Here is a 19,965-nt window from a genome sequence, read left to right as displayed (position 1 = left end):
AAGCTCTGTCCTATCAGTTTTGCAGCATTTGACTGAATCTGTGCAGAAAGTATAGGTCTATACACTTCAGAATTCATCCTGCTAGTTCTTAGCAGTCCTAATGATGATGTGTACTTAGCAGTCACATCATCAATAAACACCAGTGACCAAGTTCCATTCAGTTCCATACCATACATGCCTATGCCGTAACACTGCCTCCTCCATATTTGACAAATGATGTGGCATGCTTTGGATCATGAGCTCTTCCTTCCCTTCTTCATACTCATCTCTTCCCATCATTCTGCTACAAGTTAACCTTGGTTTCATGTCCAAAGAATCTTGCTCCAGAACTGGGCAGGATTTTTTTTTTTTTTTTTAGATGTTTTCTAGTAAAGTCTAACCTGGGATTCCTGTTCTCGAGTGTTACCAGTGGTTTGCATCTTGAGATAAACCCTCTGTGTTTACAAGGTGTCTCTTGATTGAAGACTTTGACAATGATACAACTAGCTCCGTGAGAGTGTTCTTGACTCGGCTAGATATTATAAAGGGGTTTTTCTTCAACAAGGAAAGAATTCTGTGATCATCCATTTTAGTTGTCTTCCAGACATTTTGATGTTGCTGAGCTTGCCACTGCATTCCTTTTTAAGAATGTACCAAATTGCTGATTTGGTCACTCCTAAAGTTTCTGTTATCTCTCTGATAGGTCCATTTTTTAAGCCTAATGAAGCCTCCTTCACTTGCATCAACACCTCTTTGGACTGCATATTGAGAATTCCCATGAATTTCCATGAATGTACCAAATGCAAATTCAACACTTGGAATCAACTCCAGGCTGTTTATCTCCTTAATTTGTCAGGAAATAATGAGGGAATAGGCCACACCTGGCCATGAAACTGCTTATCAGTCAATTGTACAATTACTTTTGAGCATGTGAAAATGGAGGGACTCTGTAAAAATGGCTGTAATTCCTAAACAGTTAAGGGTAATGCAATATTTTTGTTAAACCCCTTGAAATAAAGCTGAAAGTCTACACTTCAATCACCTCTTGATTGCTTCATTTCAAATCCATTGTGGTGGTGCACGGAGGCAAATTTACAAAAATCGTCACTGTCCAAATAATTATAGGCCTGACTCTCTGTGTGTATGTGTATGTGTGTGTGTGTGTGTGTGTGTGTGTATATATATACACACACACACACACACACACACACACACACACACACACACACACCGATCAGCCATTAAAACCACTCAAAGGTGAAGTGAAAAACATTGATTATCTTGTTACAATGGCACCTGTCAAGGGGTGGGATATATTAGGCAGCAAGTGAACAGTCAGTTCTCGAAGTTGATGTGTTGGAAGCAGGAAAGTGGGCAAGCATACGGATCTGAGTGACTTTGACAAGGGCCAAATTCTGATGGCTAGACGACTGGGTCAGAGCATCTCGAAAATGGCAGCTCTTGTGTGGTGTTCCTGGTATGCAGTGGTTAGTATCTACCAAAAGTGGTCCAAGGAAGGACAAGGGATGAACTGGCGACAGGGTCATGGGTGCCCAAGGCTCACTGATGCGCGTAGGGAGTGAAGGCTAGCCTGTCTGGTTCGATCCCACAGAAGAGCTACTGTAGCACAAATTGCTGAAAAAGTTAATGCTGGCTATGATAGAAAGGTGCCAGAACACACAGTGCATCACAGCTTGCTGTGTATGGGGCTGTGTAGCTGCAGACCAGTCAGAGTGCCTATGCTGACCCCTGTCCACCACCGAGAGTGCCTACAATGGGCACGTGAGTATCAGAACTGGACCATGCAGCAATGGAAGAACGTAGCCTGGTCTGATGAATCGCCTTTTTTTTATATTATGTGGATGGCCAGGTGCGTGAGCATCTCTAACCTGGAGAAGAGATGGCAACAAGATGCACTATTGAAAAAGGCAAGCATGCGGAGGCAGTGTGATGCTTTGGGCAATGGTCTGCTGGGAAACCTTGGGTCCCGGCATTCATGTAGATGTTATATTGACATGTACCACCTACCTAAACATTGTTGCAGACCAAGTACACCCCTTCATGTCTGCGGTATTCCCTAATGGCTGTGGCCTCTTTCAGCAAGCTAATGCGCCCTGCCACACTGCAGACATTGTTCAGGAATGGTTTGATGAACATGACAAAGAGGTCAAGATGATGACTTGGCCTCCAAATTCCCCAGATCTCAATCTGATCAAGCATCTGTGGTATGTGCTGGACAAACAAGTCCAATCCATGGAGGCCCACCTCAAAACTTACAGGACTTAAAGGATCTGCTACTAACATCTTGGTGCCAGATACCACAGCACACCATCAGAAGACTTAGGGAGTGGCACAAGGGGACCTACACAATATTAGGCAGGTGATTTTAATATTATGGCTGATCCGTGTATATACACACATACACACACAGACAGATCAGCCATAACATTAAAACCACTGACAGGTGAAGTAAATAAAACTGATTATCTCGTTACATTGGCGCCTTTCAAGGGGTGAGATATATTAGGCAGCAAGTGAACAGTCAGTTCTCGAAGTTGATGTGCTGGAAATAGGAAAAATTGGCGAGCCTAAGGACCTGAGCAACTTTGACAAGGGCGTCCATGTAGCTCTTCTGTGGGATTGAACCAGACAGGCAGGCTTTAACTCCCCATGTGCATCAGTGAGCCTTGGGTGCCCATGACCCTGTCGCCAGTTCACTGGTTGTCCTTCCTCGGACCACTTTCGTTAGGTACTAACAACTGCATACTGAGAACACCCCACAAGACCTGCTGTTTTGGAGATGCTCTGACCCAGTCGTCTAATCATCACAATTTGGCCCTTGTCAAAATTGCTCAGATCTTTAGATTGCCCATTTTTCCTGCTTCCAACACAGAACTGACTGTTCACTTGCTGCCTAATATATCCCACCCTATGACAGATGCAACTGTAATAAGATAATATAATTCACTTTACCTGTCAGTGGTTTTAATGTTATGGCTGATACATACATACACACACATATATTTTATATATGTATTTATATATATATATATATATATATATATATATATATATATATATATATATATATATATATATATATTTTTTTTTTTTAATATTACCATGATTAACAGCAAATCTCAACTTCTGTATGACTGCCAGATTCCCACTCACTCTATAGAGACCATCTAAACTCAGGCCTAAAGGAAAAGAAAAACAGGTTTGTAATGACTGTAGAAATTGAGGCATAGTCACATAGTTTTGAATATTGGCCAATTGTGTTTTCAAGGTGTTAATGCAACTATAAACATAAACTATTATGTCATTAATTCCTGTGGTAAATTAATTCTTTAATCTGTAATGTCATTTTAGTCCAGACTGGAAAATTCTGTGTGTCCAGCCTAAAATGCCCAAGATAAACTGTATCCTGATAATTTTAGTACAATTACAAGTGGATGTGTCTTGTAGTGAATACAATTTCACTGCTGGATGTAAAAAACAAACATTTTACTGCAAATTTAACCCTGAGGAACTAATATCAGTATATAAAATAAATTTTCTTACTGTACCTTGATTCTCTATGTAGTTGATACACATCTTGACAAAGTGAGGTACAGTAGTTTTCTCCCTCTGACAGAGACTGATCAGATTACAGCCAAACACCAGATCTACACACACAATGGGATGGTGAAGGTATTGTCATGTGCAAATCCCAATATATACATATATGTTTGTGTGTGTATCTTTACCTCTGATGTAACCCTTGTCTTTAACAGCCTGTAGAGAGGGTCTACGAGTGAGAAATTTCCTCAGCCTTGTTTTGGCCTTCTTCTGTTGGTCTTGGTTCTCTTTCTCATGTTTCTCTAGACCTGGAGATTCTGGCATGTCTTCTTCAATAGCCTCATCAGACTCCCAGGCCTCAAAATGCATGCACACACAGAAGACAAGAAAGAAGAATGTAGACACCTATGTCTATGCTGCTCTACGTACAGTCCCGTCCGAAAGTATTGGAATGGCAAGGCCAATTCTTTTGTTTTTGCTATACACTGAAGACAATTGTGTTTGAGATAAAAAGATAAATGAGACAATAGATCAGAATTTCAGCTTTCATTTCCTGATATTTACATCTAGATGTGTTAAACAATGTTTGTTTGAACCCACCCATTTTAGAAGTGATCAAAAATATTGGAACATCTGACTGACATGTTTCCTGTTGCCAAGGTGTGCCCTGTTAGATCGATTAATAGCTCTGAATGTCTACTCTTGGTTTGAACCCTGGGTTTCACCTGTGAAGACTGCATTTTTTGTTAAAAAGGATTAACCAACAAAGAGGCCAAAGAGCTGTCTATGGGACAAAAGCAAGCCATTTTGAAACTGAGAAAAGAGGGAAAATCTGTCAGCCATTGCACAGTCACTGGGCACAGCCAATACAACAGTTTGGAATGTACTGAAAAAGAAAGAAACCACCGGTGTACTAACAACCATCAAACAGGTCGGGCACTGAAAATAACAGCAGTTGATGACAGAAGCATTGTGAGAGCTGTGAAGAAAAGCCCAAGAGCAACAGTCAATGACCTCAACAACCTCCACAGGACAGGGGTTAAGGTATCACATTCCATCGTTCGAAGACTTCAAAAGCAGAAATATAGTGGCCACACCGCAAGATGCGTACTCATCAGCAGTAACAATCAGATTGGAAAGAAATACAGAGATGAGCCAGAAAGGTTGTGGAACCAAGATTGACTGCTACCAAAGTGATGAAAAGGCCAAAGTGTTGAGAAAGAAATTATCTGTTCATGATCCGAAACATACTAGCATATCGGTCAAGCACGGTGGAGGTAGTATCATGGCTTGGGCTTGCATGCCTGCTTCTGGAACAGGCTCACCAATCTTTATTGATGATGTAACTCATGATGGTAGCAGCAGAATGAATTCAGAAGTCTACAGAAACATTCTGTCTGCCAATTTTCAGAGAACTGCCAACACAACAAAGGGCTTCATCAGAGGGAAAAAAAAGTGGAAGATTTAAGACTGGCTAAGTGAATCACCAGGCCTTAACCCAACTGAGAATGCATTTCACCTGCTGAAAAGGAGAGTGAAGGGAGAACATCCCCAAAACAAACAACACCTACAGAAGCTGCAGTACAAGCCTGGAAGAGCATTACAAAGGAAGAATGCAACAGCTTGGTGATATCAGTGGGCCACCAGCTTGATGCAGTTATTGCAAGCAAGGGATATGCAACCAAATATTAAGTGTTATTTACTTTCTCTGTTCCAGTACTTTTGGGCACCTAAAAATTGAGTGGTCTGCCAACAAAGGTGCCAAGTTTGTTCTAAGTTTTTAAAGCATCTAGATGTAAATATCAATAAATGAGAGCTGAAATTCTGAGCTATCCTTTCATATTCATGTTTTGATCTCAAACCCATATGTCTTCAGTGTATAGCAAACACAAAAGAACTGGCCTTGACTTTCCAATACTTTCAGAGGGGATTGTATGTGGTATGTGTGATGTGTGTTGAAGACTTAGGTGAGCATGTATATATGGAACTCTGTGTGTGTGTGTGTGTGTGTGTGCGTGCATGTGCATGTGTATACTTACATGTGTATTTATTGCTTCAGTTAGGGCTTTAAACCACTCATTAATGATGCTCTCGCTATCTGATTGAATAAGGAGCTCTGTACCACGTTGTGTCTTCACCTAAGCATACATGTAGAAAAATATATTAATTAATAATAAACAGTAAAACTTCACATAGCTTTGCATATATTCCACAAATCTCTGAAACTGGAGGGATAGAAGACCATTCTTCCAAAAAATATTCCCTCAATTCGATGATGGTGGAGAGTGGTAGCTCAGTGGTTAAGACGTTGGACTTCTGATCGGAAGGTTGAGAATTCAAATCCCAGAACCGCCAAGCTGCCATTGCTGGGCCCTTGAGCAAGGCCCTTAACCCTCAACTGCTCAGTTGTATAAATGAGATAATTGTAAGTCGCCCTGGATATGGGCTTCTTCCAAATGCCGTAAATGTAACTGTAAATGAGAGTGCTGTCTAGCACGTGGGTCCAATATCTTCCGTAGGTGCTTAATTGGCATGCATCTGGTGAGTGTAAGTACCCTTGTAGACTAAGATTTACATCATTTACTTAGTCACCTGTATGTATCTAATATTATCTTTAGGGATACACTAATTCTACATTTAAGTGAACTGAAGTGAAGTGACGTGTAGCCAAGTATGGTGACCCATACTCGGAATTTGTGCTCTGCATTTAACCTATCCAAGTGCACACACACAGTAGTGAACGAACACACACACACACACCGTGAACACACACCCAGAGCAGTGGGCAGCCTTTTTTGCTGCGGTGCCCGGGGAGCAGTTGGCGGTTCGGGGGCCTTGCTCAAGGATCTCACCTCAGTTGTGGTATTGAGGGTGGAAGAGAGCGCTGTCATTCACTCCCCCCACCTACAATCCCTGCCGGACCTGAGACTCGAACCCACGACCTTCAGGTTCACCTTCGGGTTACAAGTCCAAGACTCTAACCATTAGGACACGACTGTGTTTAACACTAAACACAAATTTTAATTTGTGAATTTTTAAGGATCCAAGCACTGAGGGCGCTGGAACTCTATTGTAATTGTTAGGATTTTTAGGAGTCCAAGCACTAAAGGTGCTGACCTACAGACACAGAACTTGGTGATAGATGGTACTCCCTCCTGCTACTCAGGCAAAGCGAGATGGGCCCAATCGCCCTAATGGTGGTATATCGCTATTGTACGGGGTTTTATATTTTGGCCCATATCTCATGGGTCCTACAAACAAAATTAATTTTCTCCACTGATTCCTTGGGTTCTCCCAAACAAAAAGCCTCAAGAGCAAGTAGCTCCACCCCCTTAGATTTTTTGCTAATTTGCACAATATGCAAAAGCTACTTATGTGAACTAGTCCTAGGATTTTTGGCCAATCTTCACTAATTTGGTGTCAAACTACTCAACAGCGTGTGAACTTTTTGACGTTTGTGAACAATTATGTGTATGCATCAAACAAGTTTTAGGGACATTTTTACCTGAATCAATTAACAACAATAACCTACTCTGAAAGTCAAATAGGATGATTCTAGGAAAAAGATGGGCAAATAGTGCCTATTCCATGTGATTTCGGTGAGTGCATTCAGCTTTTTAACTATACCAGTGTTTTAACGAGTTTGACAAATTCTTTTTTTAACAGTCCCAATCATCCCAGTCCTACAATACAATGGCTGTATAAGAAAATACAGTTCATCTTACAGATTTTAACAGGGGGCAGGATTAGATTCAAATAACTGTTTCTCAGGCAGTTGGGCTAATATGTTAAAGGATGGCAGTACACACTTGACAGGTTTATCATTAAGATACCATGATGAAATTTAATAGTATATTCATCTGGTTGCTTCAGTGTTCTAGGCAATTTAGTGATGACTAGCTACCTGTGGTGGCCCCCGCAGATGGCCCCTTGCAGCTATATTTATTATTTCTCTCTGCCAAAACCGTAGGTCCTACAGACACATATCTCGAGATATATCTATATCTATCTATCTATATATCTATATATATATATATTTATATCGAGATATGAGCCAAAACGCTTTGCTGTAGCACCACCATTAGGCTGATTGGGCTCATCCTATATACATAGGACTTACATATCTGTAAGTCCTACAGTGAAAATTCTTTTGGCTAATTATTCCTCAAGTTTTCCCGAATAAAAAAGCCTCAAGAACCATTTGGCTCCACCCACTTACACTTTTAGTTAATTTGCATAATATGCAAAACCTACTTTTGAGAACTTATACTAGGATGCGTGTCCTATCATCACAATTTTGGTGTCACACTACTCAGCAGAATACGACCCTCAATAATGATCAAAAACATGTTGGTATTTATAAACAATATGGCCACCACATATCAATTCTAATGAGGCAGTGCATAATTTACTCAAACAGCTCTAACTTGATTTCTTGCATGGATTTGCACAAAACATGACCCATATATAGAGGACAAGATTCTGAGGTAAAGGTAAGATTCTGATCGGAAGGTTGAGAATTCAAATCCCAGCACCACCAAGCTGCCACTGCTGGGCCCTTGAGCAAGGCACTTAACCCTCAACTGCTCCGTTGTATAAATGAGATAATTGTAAGTCGCTCTGGATAAGGGCGTCTGCCAAATGCCATAAATGTACATGTAAATGTAAAGTTTAGGGCATGGTCATGCATTAGGGGTCAGATAACTCTTTCTCAAGAACTGTATGTCTGATTGAGCTGAAAATTGGTATACAGCATCTCTATGATAATCTGCATGGGGACATTTGGGACGATAACCTGGTTACTTAAAAAAACATGGCCACCATCAGCCAAACAATTTTCAGCAGGCATTTGACAGGGCAACCATTGAGCTATTAGGGCCTTTCGCACTGCGGTAACCTTTTCATAGTACCTGAACTAATTGTGGAACTACCCACTTTTTGGCGTTTTCGCACCTCCAGAACTGGGTGCAATTTTAGTACCGGACTGCCTTTTTCGAGAACCAGATTAGCTCCTACTCCAGAGCAGGGTCTAAGCAGCACAACTGGTACTATCCGTGACGTAAGTAAACGTTGACTGGCCAAATGTGTACGAAAACGCCCTCACCCGCCATGTTTTAAAAGGCCGTGTAAACATACTGTAGTGTCAACTTATTTTGCTTTATGTATACATCAACATTCCATGTCCATTATTGTGAAACCCGCGAGACACAACAAAAACACAGCTCCGATCACAGCGTCCTCCATCCTCCGGTTGTTTTCGTTGTTCTTCTTTGTTTCCGTTGTTGAATGCTGCGCACAAATGATGTCGCTGTTGACCGGCTTACGTCACTTCCTAGTGCCCACTGTCGGTGTGAATGCAACCCTTTAAATGGTACTGGGAAATAGTTCGCGCAAAATCGCCCAGTACTTTAGTACTGTAAATTTAGTTCTGGAACTAAAGTGGTGCGAAAGGCCCTATTGTCACGAAACTTAAAAGTATGGTCCCTCTAAGGACCCCCTAATGACTGATACTGTCTGACTCAGCTTGGTCTCTGGGGGGTTGCTATTCATGTTTTTGCACTTAAAAGCAAGCCAGCCACTGAATTTTTGACAATATTCTTTTGAGAACTTGTCCTAGGATTTTTGTCCTATCTTCACAATTTTGGTGTCAAACTACTCAGTTGACTGTGACCCTCAATAATTATCAAAAACATGTAGACTTTTTTAAACAATATGGCCATCACATTGCAAACAATTCTAATGAGGCAGAGCCTAATTTACTTAAACAGCTATAAGGACAGGGCTATCATTGACATATTGCCAACAAACTTGGTAGTTTGGTCCCATATCCCACCCCTTATCAACCAAATGAAATGACCCATACCCACCAGAAGAGGGCACTATAATAAATGAATTTACCTTTTGGTTTATATCTTCACAACTGTAGAGAATAGAGTAAAACTTACAACAGAAGAAGAAGAGTCCTCCAGCATCTTTTTGGTTTAATTAATATTTTTCAAATTAGTCCTAGGCCGTCCATCTGATCAGAATAAAATATGAAATATAGCAAGTAGAGATTTTGCTGACAAAAACATACTAAAGCAATTTGGATTGGCTAAACCGTTTGGCTGAAACAGGTCAATGAAGCAATTTAAGCAATTGTGTGTATGGTTAAAAGAGCTGTATCTTCAGAATGCAATGTCAAATTTCAATAAACTTTACAATACACAGTCAGTAGGCCACTGTCTGGCCACCCCTCAAAGGTCATAACAATTGACCCACAGGGGGTGCTATAACTACAAAAAATTGCATATATCTTCTAAACTGTTTGACATACGAAGATGAAATTTGCTCTGCTTTTTCTTGCTCAAAATTGAAAATGTCCAGGTTTTTGTCTAATTAATGCATTTGAGGACGAAATACAACCTACCAAAAAAACCTGCATACTCAGAAAATGGCAGACTTTTGGACACTAATGTGTGTGTGTGTGCCACCAGGAAAAGAGAGAGATGAGAGTCTATGGACTGTTTGGTCTCAACAGGACGAATTTCCGTTTAACACCCTTGGTTTATATGGGTCATTTTTACTTGAATCGATTAACACCAATAACCGAGTCTGAAAGGCAAATAGGATGATTCTAGGGGGAAAAAAAGGGCAAATAGTCCCTACTGTATGTGACCCCGGTGAGTGTGTTCAGCATTTTAAGCATACAGCAGTTTTAATGAGTTTCAAATTATTTTATATCTCATGAAAATGTATCCTAGTGTGTTTATTAAATGGACAGCCAACTTTGCATCAAATTCTTTACACAATCCCAATCAGCATAGGTGTCCTTTGCATGTGTATTTGAGTCATGATGCACTCCTTCAATACAATGGTTGTATAACAAAACAATTCATCCTACACATTTTAATAAGGGGCAGGATTAGATTCAAATAACTGTTTCTCAGGCCATAAATCCAATCAAGCTCTGTTGTGCTGCAGAGTTGTTGCTAAACTGTGAAAGGATTTTTACTGTTGACTGGGTTACTTCAAAAACATAGCAGCCATCAGCCAATCACATTGCAGCACACACTTCACAGTTTTAGCATTAAGCTCCTGTCACAAAATTTTAATAGTATGCTCAGTGTTCTATGCAATTTAGTGAGAACTAGCTACCTATGGTGCCATCTACATGTGGCACATGCCACCCAGAGATTGCAGCTTGGAGCTGTATTTATTAATGGGGCCATGCACATAGTGCTTGGAACCGTACTGTTTTAGTTAGGATTTTTTTCTTCTTGGTTCTATGGTCATCTTAGTGTCTATGTAATTTGGCGAGAGCTTGCTGCTGGGGGTGCTACTTGCGAAGGGATTTTGAACCCTACAGATCACCACTTATTTTTATTTTTAATAAAATGCAGATATCAGTGATTATTGACCAATACTCTAGACTGAACCTGTACTGCCATTATTGTTACTTTATTAATTATGGAAGCTGTTTAAAGGGTGTTTCTGTGAACATGCTATGTTTGCCATTTTTTCTTTCAGAACTAGTTTAAAACTAGTCTAAATAAGCCACTTGATGTTGCATGAAGGAAACGCCAAAACAACACAATTCCTTCAGCTGATCAAACTGAACATCTCTTCCATAACACTGCCATCTCATTGTTTTATTGTATTGTAATCAGACATTACAAATTTACACACAATTGGTGCAATTATGATGATTGCACTCCAAATACACAACTTAGCTAATCACAACTTGCTACTCACATCCTTTCTAATAAGGGAAAGGACTAAAAAATATGGACTAAAAAGAGGGCAGTGTTAATTTTGATAACTGACCTTCAAATGGATTTTTTACAAAAGAAATTGACCTGTGTTTGATACAGCACATGTGCTTCCCAGTGCCACTGTCACAGTGTGCAGGACAAACATGAAAATGTAATACCATTAACTGTCCTGTCATTTGCCCCTCCTCACTCATAAACAAAATGTCCATAGAGTGAGCATGGGGCAGCAAAATTACTGCCCCTGTGAGCCTCTATTAATGCTTACTCCAGTCCCGTTTTGACCATTAGGTGCAATAATAATACCTCAATATCTAAAAACACAAGCAAATCAATGGAATATCAGCTTATATCTTTCAAATAGCAACACATCCCCCCCCCCAAATCATTGGTCACTCAAAAGAGGCAATTAGTATTTCTACAGAATTGATGGCTTTATGAAGATTAACATTTTTTGAACGGCTGATATATACATGTATGGTGGGGCTCTGCACCACCTGCCCCTATGGACAAGCCACCACTGGATGTAGATTTTTTTGAAAACTGCAGTAGAAATCAAGAATTTGTGTCATCCAAGAACAAGTCATTCATTCATCCATTTATCCAATCAGTCATTTTTACCTCTAAAACATGTTTCTTGCTGGATTTGTCTTTGGATGCCTTCTCTACAGTTGCTCCCTTTAGATCTACACTGAATTCTGGCTTTGACTGGTGGCTCCCAAACTGAAAAAAGAACATATGTGAATTCAAATACACACACTCCAGCAAATGTCAAGTTGTCACTTACCCAACTGGTGGCTACAGCCTGACTTTTGGCAAATATCAATTGAGAGCCTTGCAAAACTGTCCAAGATAAAGTCCAGTTCTTCCTATGGGTGAGACATGAGACAACAGGAAAGTCAGAAACTGATAATCAGTGTGTTATAATGATTAATATTCCTTGAGCAATTTTGCCCATCCTTGCACTAACCCCAGGACCTGATATCAGTATTTCTCATTGAAGAATATACTGCATATTTAAATGTTTTTATAGTTAGTAAATCTTGAGTCTTTTATTGCCTCAGTTGTTTGTGCTAGGGCAGGGAAAGTACTAAAAGGCACTGTCAAGAAATAAAGATGGAGAAACTCTGAAGATAGAGGTCAATTTCTTTGCAATCTTAAAACATCTTTGCATTTTATTTGGTCTGTCTTTAGCTTACCGGACTTTCTTGCCATTTTCAGTGATCTTGGTTACATTTAGGGGTCCAGATTTTTCACAGGGCTAAGGAAAAAGCCAGTAAAACAGCAATGTGAGCATGGAGTAAGAGATGGATAGTGAGTGGGACCAAAAACTAAAGAAAGTGTATAGGAACAACATGTAAACCAAAGGTAAAACCATGTATACAAAATGAATCTACCTGGATGCATAAGACCTCTGTCCTCCTTATTACTAGTTAATTGTACTACCCCTTTCTATTATAGAGCTATAAAAATTGGTTACAGCAAGATGAAAGTGAAAAGTGAAAAGATAATATGTATATCAGCTTAGTGTGTTGAAGGTGTGGCTTGCAGATCATTTGCAACTTGCATCTTTTCAAACTGGTGTTCATGCTGTGTCACAGGGCGGCATAACACACTCAGAGGAAAAGTGCTATCCACCCCCTTCTGCATTCATGAGCTCATAGACCATGATTGGCTAGTTTCGCTGTGATTGACAGGGGAATGCGAGTATACCATCCCTCTCACCCAGACAGCATGGCTAATTTTTCCAGTCCTGGCCACAGATGACAGGGTGATCTCTGGATGATAGGGACAAACACTTTTCTGTTGTGCCACTCTGGAGCCCCTTGCTATAATTTTTAAAATAGCCCACAAGCTAGTATAAAATACAAATAAAGCTGAAGCATTACTGATAAGGTTTTTAAAAAATGAACTTTGTGATTTGAAAGCTGATGTCATTGTCACATAAAAACAAATTGAAACAAATCAGCTCCCAATCTCCTATTCCTTCCCCACATCCAAACACTTACAGTTATTTTACAGGACTATATTAACCCAGTCCCAGCTTATTCATCCTAAAGCATATTATTTAGGAATTTATTTATTTGGTAGTTTACTAATTATTCAGTAACTACAGTGAAACAAAAAGACAGAATGATTTAAGAGGAAGAGTTTTGGGAAAATAAAGAGAAAGTGAGAGAATGTTATACTAACGGAATGAGGACGTTTGGGGGACGAAAGGTCCAACAATTCTGAATCTGGGGTGCCAGCTTTTGAAGGCTCCTAAAGAGGAAATCAGCAAACACATTATCTATAACCATGACAAATACATACTTTAAAATTCTTAATTACTTGAATTAATAATAAATATTAATAATTATATAAATATAATTTATAGCTACCATTTATAGCTACCAAGTGGGGAGCAATACGGAAGAGAGTATCACACAACTGCTAATCATACAAATATAGGATACGGAAGAGAGTATATTTCTGCTCTTGAAGTCTTCAAACGATGGATTGTGTTACCCCCAGCCCTGCCCTATGGAGGTTGTTGTTGATTTCACTGACTGTTGTTTTTGTTTTTTTCTTCACAGCTCTCACAATGTTTGTCACTGACTGCTGTTGTTTTCCTTGGCTGACCTGTTCAATGTTTGGTTGTTAGTACACCATTGGTTTCTTTCTTTTTCAGGACATTCCAGTTGCCTAATGCTTGTGCAATGACGTGCGATTTCGCCTCTTTTCTAAGCTTCAAAATGGCTTGCTTTTGTCCCATAGACAGCTCTCTGGTCTTCATGTTGGTGTATCCTTTTTAACAACAAATGCAGTTTTCACAAGCCAAACCCAGGGTTCAAAACAAAAGTAGACATTCAGAGCTATTAACTGTTTAAACAGTCAATCTAACAGAACACACCTGGGCAACAAGAAACACCTGTCAGTCACATGGTCCCATATTACAAAATGAATCTACCTGGATGCATAAGACCTCTGTCCTCCTTATTACTAGTTAATTGTACTACCCCTTTCTATTATAGAGCTATAAAAATTGGTTACAGCAAGATGAAAGTGAAAAGTGAAAAGATAATATGTATATCAGCTTAGTGTGTTGAAAGTGTGGCTTGCAGATCATTTGCAACTTGCATCTTTTCAAAGTTCGGTGGACGGAAAGCTTTGTTGATGAGAGCGGTCAACAGAGAATAGCCAGACTGGTTTTAGCTGACAGAAAGGCTACAGTAACTCAGATAACCACTCTGTACAATTATGGTTATCAGAAAAGCATCTCAGAATGTACAACATGTCGAACCTAGAGGTGGATGGGCTACAACAGCAGAAGACCATGTTGATTCCACTTCTGGCAGCCAAGAACAGAAAGCTGAGGTTGCAGTGGGCACAGTCTCTCCAAAACTATATAGTTGAAGACTGGAAAAATGTAGCCTGGACTGATGAATCCCAATTTCTGCTGAGGCAGACAGATGGTAGGTCAAAATTTGGCACCAACAGCATGAATCCATGTACCCAACCTTGGGTCAACAGTCCAGGCTAGTGGAGGTGGTGTAACGGTGTGGGGAATGTTTTCTTGGGACACTTTGGGCCCGTTCATACCAATAAATCATCGCTTGAATCATGCCACAGCCTATTTGAGTATTGTTCATCCCTTTATGGCCACAATTTACCCATCTTCTAATGGCAAAAGTCATCTCAAACTGGTTTCATGAACATGACAGTGAGTGTTCTTCAGTGTCCTTCCCAGTCACAGGATCTGAATCCAATGGCACACCTTTGGGATGTGGTAGGAAGGGAGATTCATAGCATTAAAGTTCACCTTAAAAATCTGCAGGAATTGCGTGATGCAATCATGTCAACACGGACCAGAATCTCAAAGGAATGTTTCCATCATCTTGTTGAATCCATGCTATGAATAATTGATGCTGTTAGAGCAAAGGGAGGCCCTACCCAATATTAGTATAGTGTTCCTCATAAAGTATATTGCCCAAAGTGTGTGGAACCTGACCATAACACCCATATGTACTTGTTGAACATCCCATTTCAGATTTAGTCCCCACTTTGCTGTTATAATAAGCTCCACTCTTTTGAGAAGGCGTTCCACTCCATTTTGGAGCATGGCTGGGGAGATTTGTGGCCATTCAGCCACAAGAGCATTAGTGAGGTCAGGCATTGATGTCAGGCGAGAAAGCCTGCCACAGTGTCAGCATTCCAATTTATCCAAAGGTGTTAAGTGGCATTAAGGTCAGGGCTCTGTGCAGGCCAGTCCACACCAACCTTGGCAATCCATATTTTTTTAAACGTCACTTTGTGCATGGGGTATTTCCATGCTGGAACAGGTTTGGGTCTCTTAGTTCCAGTAAAGGGAAATCTGATACAACATACGAAGACATTCTAGATATTCTGTGCTTCCAACTTTGGGACAACAGTTCGGGGAAGGCCCACATATGGGTGTGAAGGTCAGGTGTCCACATACGTTTGGCCATATGGTGTATATATGCCACTTACTGGATGTTTTTTGGTTTTTTCACGACTCTGCATAAACTCTATAGCCTGATGTGTGTGAGGATATGACCCATGCCATAGTCAAATTCACTGAGAACACATTTTTCCCCATTCTGATGTTTAATGTGAACATTAACTAAAGGTTTTGACCTGTATCTGCATGATTTTATTCACTGCACTGCTTCCATATGATTGGTTGTTTGGATAATTACCAGTGCAGGTATACACTGTTTCCCCTGACATAAGCTTCTGTCATGGAAACAATTTTACTGTTTCTTTAAAATGGATTTTGGATCATACATTGTGAAAGTCATGTCACACTTCAAAAGTATTTAGAGGTCTTAGTTTTATATCAGAGATATAGCATTTCAGCAGTGGCAATATCATATTTTTGTTGATATCAGTAAACATACAGCATGCAAAGCCAAATTAAAAGGAGGTTATTTCCCCATTTATAAAACTGGCCATAAAAAGGGACTTGTATAAAAGGGCATGTAGCCTAAGCTGCATTTTTAGAGTCATTATCAATAATGAATTATCAGTAGCTTATCAGAGGTTATCAGAGGTTGGATTCATGTATTACCACCTGTTCATTGATTTGACTAATCTGTACATAATAGCAATAACAGTTATGCAAGGAACATCCTTAGTCAAAACTTTACACATTGTGTCTGCAAGCATTATGCTTCACCACTTGACTACCTGTTAACCCATGTACCCTTATGACCCCATCATGGATCACCTAGCGGACAGAATAACATTACCATTACTATTTTTTTTCCATAGTTCACTGGGGTGTAGAAGATTCAATTCTTCCTAGAACTGCTATAAAGTAGGCAAACACATACTCAGATTTATTGTCATGTTACAGTTATTAAGTATAAAAGGCGAGCCCTCTCTGCACCATATCATGGCTGGGATATTTGAAGAAAAGAATTTCACTGTGCTGTAATGTATTTGTGCCTAATAAAGGCTGCTTCTTCATCTGTGGGATGTGCCGGACAAACCAGTCCAATCCATGGAGGCCACACCTTGCACAACTTAAAGGATCTGTTGCTATAATGTTAGTAGAATATTTATTTCCTATGTTGCTAATGACTTGGTGCCAGATACCACAGCATACCTTCAGAGGTCTTGTGCAGCTGTATTTACATGTGTGTACATATATATATATATATATATATATATATATATATATATATATATATATATATATATATATATATATATATACACACACACAGTTAGGTCCAGAAGTATTTGGACAATAATGGAGATTTGTGATTTTGCCTTTATACACCACCACAATTGATTTGAAATAATCAAGATGTGATCAAAGTGTAGACCTTCAGCTTTATTTTAAGAGGTTCCACAAAAATATGGCATTTACCATTTAGGAATTATAGCCATTTTAAGCAAAGTACTTCCATTTTCAGGGGCTCAAAGGTATTTGGACAATTAACTGACAAGAAGTTAATTGACCAGGTGCGGTCCATTCCCTTGTTACTTCAAGACAAATGAAGCAGATAAAAGGTCTGGAGCTGATACCACGTATTGAGTTGGCATTTGGCAGCTGTTTGGCTGGAGCTACCAATATGAAGTCCAAGGAGATCTCAATGCAAGTGAAGGAGGCCATCATTAGGCTGAAAAAACAACATAAATCTATAAGAGAGACAGCAAAAACCTCAGTTTGGCCAAATCAACAGCTGGGTACATTCTTAAAAAGAAAGAAAGCACTGGTGAGCTCAACAACACCAAAAGGCCTGGAAGACCACGGAAGACAACTAAAGTGGTGGATCGCAGAATCCTTTCCTTGGTGAAGAAAAACTCCTTCACAACATCAACAGAAGTCAAGAATACTCTGGAGAAGGTAGGCGTATCATTGTCAAAATCTACAATCAAGAGACACCTTCATGAATGTAAATACAGATGGTTTACAACAAGGTGCAACCCACTGGTAACATTCAAGAACAGGAAAGCCAGATTAGACTTTAAACATTAGCATTAGATTAGCCAGAAAACATCTAAAAAAGCCTCCCATGTTCTGGAATAAGATTCTTTGGACTGATGAAACCAAGATTAACTTGTACCAGAATGAAGATAAAAGTATGGTGAAAGAAAGGAACAGCTCATGATCCAAAGTATACCACATTATGTGTCAAACATGGTGGGGGAAGTGTTAATGGCATGGGCATGTATGGCTGCCAATGGAACGGGCTCACTGGTGTTTATCGATGATGTGACTGCTGACAGAAGTAGCAAGATGAATTCTGAGGTGTATGGGGCTATACTCTCTGCTCACATTCAGCCAAATGCTACAAAACTGATAGGACGCTGCTTCACAGTGCAGGTGGATAATGACCCTAAACATACTGCAAAAGCAACTCAAGACTTTTTGAAGGCAAATAAATGGAATATTCTTCAATGGCCAAGTCGCCTGATCTCAACCCAATAGAGCATGCTTTTCACTTACTGAAGATAAGACTGAAGGCAGAAAGACCCACAAACAAGCAGCAACTGAAGTTGGCTGCAGTGAAGGCCTGGCAAAGCATCTCCAGGGAGGAAACTCTGAATTTGAGTTTTGAGAACATGGGCTCCAGACTTCACGCAGTCATTGACTGCAAAGGATTTTAATCCAAGTATTAAAATTATGGTTATATTTACAATTATGTCACTTTGTCAATAGTGCAATAGTGTAGTCTAATTCACACCCTGTATAAGTCCTAAATGTTGAATAAAAATTAAATGCTCTTTACAGGTGTGAGTGGTTATTATTAAGCAGCCGTATCGCCTGTGGGATAAAACCGTTCCTGAGTCTGTTTGTATGTGCTCTGATGCCGAAGTATCATCAACGTGAAGGTAGTAGCGAAAAGAGACCGTGGCTCAGGTGGCTGGAGGCTTTTATGATCCTCAAAGCCCTCCTTGTGCATCTCCTGGTGTAGACCTCTTGGAGGGAGGGAAGCTCAGCACCAATGATGCCCTGGGCCATTCATACAACCCTCTGCAGTGCTCTGCGCTCGAAAGCAGTGCAGTTCCCAAACCAACAGGTGACACTGCCAGTCAGTCTCAATGGTACCGTTGTTGAACAACCCGAGGACTACAAAGTTCATGCTGAACCATCTGAACCACCATAGGTGGTAAAGGCATTGCTGTGCCTTCTTCACTGCAGCTCTAGTACATGTGGACCATGTGACATTCTCAGAGATGTGAAACCCAAAGAATTTGAAACTGCCGACTCTTTCTACTGCCATCCCATTTACTCTGAGTGTGCTGTATGTTCTTGCCTGCTTTCTGCAGTCTATCACCAGTTCCTTTGTTTTCTCAACATTAATGGAGAGGTTGTTGTCCTGGCACTGCTGTGACAGTGCTCTGACCTCCTCCCTCTATGCTATCTCATGGTTGTGTGAGATCAGGCCTATGATCATTGTGTCATCAGCCAATTTGATGATAATGCTGGAGTTATGCGTAGCCACACAGTCATAAGTATTCAAGAAGAAGAGGAGAGGGCTTAGCACACATCCTTGTGGAGCCCCTGTACTGATAATTAGTGGAAATGAACAGTTGGGGCCCCCTCTTTCCCACTTGCTGTCAGCCAGTCAGAAAACTGGAGATCCATTTGCATAAGGATTCATTTAGGCCCAAATCCCTAGCTTAATGTCCACTTTTGAGGGAAGTATGGTATTGAATGCTGAACTATAATCTACAAAGAGCATTCTCCCATAGGTATCCCTCTGTTCTAAATGACTGAGGGCAGTGTGTAGTGCAGTGGAAAATGCATCAACCATAGATCTATTTTGCCAGTAGGTGAATTGAAGTGGGTCTGGTGTAGTTCGGAGCATGGGGCAGATCAGGTCTTTGATGTATCTCTCGAAGCACTTATTAATGATGTGAGTAAGTGCAACTGGGTATCAGTCATTTATACATGTCATGTTGTTGTGTTTGGGGACAGGAACAATGATTGACTTTTTACAACAGGCATGTACAGTAGATAGAGTTAAGGAAAAATTGAAAATGTCAGTGAACACACCAGCTAATTGCCCTGTGCATGCTCTGAGGATTCCATCTGGCCTGATTGCTTTCTGGGTGTTTACTCGACAGAAGAGGCGACGCACTTCCCACTCGGAGATCTATAGTGTGTTGTCTGTGTCCATGGTGAGTGCTCTCACTGAGAGATTGTTGTTATTTA

General features: G+C 40.2%; 1 protein-coding gene across 4 annotated transcripts in view; it reads right to left on the bottom strand.

The window, feature by feature from the left end:
* The window catches only part of arhgap12a (Rho GTPase activating protein 12a), a 120,832-nt gene that overhangs the window by 22,312 nt on the left and 78,555 nt on the right, over window positions 1-19,965 (bottom strand). For 3 of the 4 annotated variants that reach the window (XM_053227452.1, XM_053227453.1, XM_026925914.3), the window contains 8 exons: window positions 13,485-13,553; window positions 12,491-12,552; window positions 12,079-12,160; window positions 11,913-12,014; window positions 5,580-5,678; window positions 3,729-3,897; window positions 3,549-3,647; window positions 3,102-3,179 (listed from right to left, as the gene is read on the bottom strand). In XM_053227452.1, coding sequence (XP_053083427.1) covers window positions 3,102-3,179; window positions 3,549-3,647; window positions 3,729-3,897; window positions 5,580-5,678; window positions 11,913-12,014; window positions 12,079-12,160; window positions 12,491-12,552; window positions 13,485-13,553 — 760 coding nt within the window. The remainder of the gene's footprint in view (window positions 1-3,101; window positions 3,180-3,548; window positions 3,648-3,728; window positions 3,898-5,579; window positions 5,679-11,912; window positions 12,015-12,078; window positions 12,161-12,490; window positions 12,553-13,484; window positions 13,554-19,965) is intronic. The other variant, XM_053227451.1, reaches the window with a different exon arrangement.

The sequence above is a fragment of the Pangasianodon hypophthalmus genome, chromosome 21 (genome assembly GCF_027358585.1).
Source record: "Pangasianodon hypophthalmus isolate fPanHyp1 chromosome 21, fPanHyp1.pri, whole genome shotgun sequence".
NCBI lineage: Eukaryota > Metazoa > Chordata > Actinopteri > Siluriformes > Pangasiidae > Pangasianodon > Pangasianodon hypophthalmus.
Note: the sequence above shows the minus strand (reverse complement) of the source record. Positions and strands in the feature narration are given on the sequence as shown.